This window comes from Cucurbita maxima, unplaced genomic scaffold, assembly GCF_002738345.1.
Source record: "Cucurbita maxima cultivar Rimu unplaced genomic scaffold, Cmax_1.0 Cma_Scf00010, whole genome shotgun sequence".
NCBI classification, from domain to species: Eukaryota; Viridiplantae; Streptophyta; class Magnoliopsida; order Cucurbitales; family Cucurbitaceae; genus Cucurbita; species Cucurbita maxima.
In genome coordinates this window covers 781445-784053 of record NW_019272026.1, presented here as the reverse complement: position 1 = coordinate 784053, position 2609 = coordinate 781445, and the positions used below count along the sequence as shown (strand labels likewise).

The 2609-nt window shown below is 37.7% G+C and overlaps 1 protein-coding gene across 1 annotated transcript; it reads left to right on the top strand.

The window, feature by feature from the left end:
• Positions 1-254: 254 nt before the first annotated feature.
• LOC111485480 (GDSL esterase/lipase At5g33370-like) lies at positions 255-2283 on the top strand. Its single transcript, XM_023132390.1, has 5 exons — positions 255-550; positions 630-757; positions 873-1115; positions 1483-1738; positions 1818-2283. The coding sequence occupies exons 1-5, from the start codon at positions 313-315 to the stop codon at positions 2048-2050; spliced, it is 1098 nt and encodes a 365-aa protein (XP_022988158.1). The 5' UTR covers positions 255-312; the 3' UTR covers positions 2051-2283.
• Positions 2284-2609: the final 326 nt, after the last annotated feature.

Below are 2609 nucleotides of genomic sequence, written 5' to 3'. Positions count from 1 at the left end.
AAAAAAAAAAAAAAAAAAAAAACCCTAATTTTTTGGATATTAAAAGTTTTGAATAATATTAATTACCCATCCAAAATATGTAGCTATTAAATAAAAGCACAGCCTTAAAAGGTGTTCAAAGATTCTATGTTTGGCCACATCACACCCATTTTTTCAGCTCACTCACACAAACCATACCCTTTTTGAGCTGGCACTGTAATGTAAACAACCAAATCTCACCCCTCTTCTCTATATAACATCCTTCCATCTCCCCTCCATTTTTCACATCCAAATTCTTTCACTTCAACCTTTTCCTTTTTCGGCTCGCCTTCAATGGCACCGCGCTCGTTTCTCGACGTCCTTGTCCTCGTCCTTGCCTTAGCTGCTTTGAGCCACCGAGCCAAGGCGGGGCGGAGTTTCTTCGTCTTTGGAGACTCTTTGGTTGACAATGGCAATAACAACTACCTTGCCACCACAGCTCGTGCCGATGCATACCCGTATGGCATTGATTTCCCGACGCACCGCCCGACTGGCCGCTTCTCCAACGGCCTAAACATCCCTGACTACTTAAGTTGGCATCATTTTCTCTCTCTGTTTTTTTTTTTAATAGCTTTAATCTTTTATTCATATTCTTAACACACGATTTTCAGGTAAGCAACTCGGGTCGGAGTTCTTACTTCCTTATTTGAGTCCAGAGCTTAACGGTCGGAGGTTGCTCGATGGCGCCAATTTCGCTTCCGCCGGCATTGGCATTCTCAATGACACTGGAATTCAGTTTGTACGTTCACATTACTTCCTTCCTCTAACTCTGAAGTATCTTTCAACGATTCATTAACTCGCCCTTTGTGCCAATGTCAAACTCGTTGAAATGGTTGAAAATGTGCATGGTGCAGATCAATATAATAAGAATGTTCAGGCAATTAGAGTACTTTGAAGAGTATCAAAAAAGAGTTGCAGCCTTAATTGGAGCTCAAAAAACAACCCAACTCGTAAATGGAGCCTTGGTTCTGGTTACCGTCGGTGGCAATGATTTCGTCAACAATTACTATCTCGTCCCCTTCTCCGCTCGGTCAAGGCAATATGCTCTCCCCGATTATGTCAAGGTACTCATCGTTGAGTATCAAAAGCTCCTCATGGTAATCTCTCCCTTTCTCATTTTGTTCTATAAATTTTTTTGTTACGTCAAGGTACTCATCATTGAGTATAGATTAATTGAGAATGTATAAATTAAAACCTCAAACTAATAATTGTATTCATTTAAACCCTAATTCTCGTAAGTGGATGGAGTTAATCACTTTTTATTAATGATTTAATTTTTAACTAGTTTTACTTAATTATATTTAAAATTAATTGAAAATAATAATAATAAAATTACCTAATTCTAAAATTTCAACCATATAAATTTTTAATAAAAAATTAGAAAAATAATAATAATAAAGCATATACTCTCAACATCAACATCAACTCTCGATAAGACGATGAGATTATAATTTTATGATGCAGAGGCTTCACGAGCTTGGAGCACGACGAGTTCTGGTTACAGGAACAGGGCCGCTAGGATGCGTACCAGCAGAATTAGCTATGCGAGGAAGTAACGGTGGGCAGTGCTCGGCGGAGCTGCAACGTGCGGCGGCATTGTATAATCCACAACTTCTTCAAATGATCAAAGGACTCAATGCCCAAGTTGGTTCCAATGTGTTTGTGGCTGTTAATACTCAACAAATGCACAATGATTTTGTCTCCAATCCTCAAGCATTTGGTATGTCAAAAAGTATTCTAAGTTTATGTCGATATGTCCTTATAATAATAATAATAATGTAAATTGGTATATGGTTTAGGGTTTGAGACATCAAAAGTGGCATGTTGTGGACAAGGGCCATACAATGGATTAGGGCTTTGCACCGGAGCATCAAATTTATGTTCGAACAGAGATGCGTATGCTTTTTGGGATGCCTTTCATCCTTCTCAGAAGGCTAATGGTATGATAGTGAAGCAAATGTTGTCGGGGTCAACCAAATATATGTACCCTATGAACCTCACCACCATCTTTGAATTGGATTCTAGGGCTTGAAAAATTGCTCTAAAAGCACTACCTAAAGCCACAAAACGAAGAACGAAGAACAAGAGAGAGAAAAGATATAATCTTCTTTTGCCTCTTATAATCAAAAGGGTTTGAATTATACCGTTTTTAATGTTGCATTTGCTTTAGTTTGTGTTTAGCGTTGTGTTGTTGGCTTGATCGAGAGAATGTGCACGTTTTGAATTATTTATGTATTGATCTGGCTTTATAGACCTAAACTGATCGGGGCTGTTACAAAATGCATGTTATCGTTATTATACTCAATGTAAAAGAAATTATAAAAGTTAACAAAAGTATTAGTATTACTTTGAAGTTAGAAGATGGCTCTCCCTCGAGTTGCATGCAAATTAAAAGCTGAAACTAGAAGGCTTTTTTTTAATTTATGGGCCGGTACAATCTATCCACTTTAAAAGAACTTTCGTCCTTGAAACTTTTACTCTCGAACCCCGCCCGACACCCAGCTTTATTCTCACATTCCTTGGAAAAACTACGAATATTTAACCATCATTTTCATGTTTCTTCCTTAGATTTGTGATTCTATCAAAAGATT

What these genes read in the sequence shown, in the direction of transcription:
- LOC111485480 (XM_023132390.1), top strand. Translation starts at nt 313, where the DNA reads ATGGCACCGCGCTCGTTTCTCGACGTCCTTGTCCTCGTCCTTGCCTTA. An exon ending in AAACATCCCTGACTACTTAA is followed by an intron (nt 551 to 629) that starts GTTGGCATCATT and finishes CACGATTTTCAG; the next exon opens with GTAAGCAACTCGGGTCGGAG. An exon ending in AGTATCAAAAGCTCCTCATG is followed by an intron (nt 1,116 to 1,482) that starts GTAATCTCTCCC and finishes TTTATGATGCAG; the next exon opens with AGGCTTCACGAGCTTGGAGC.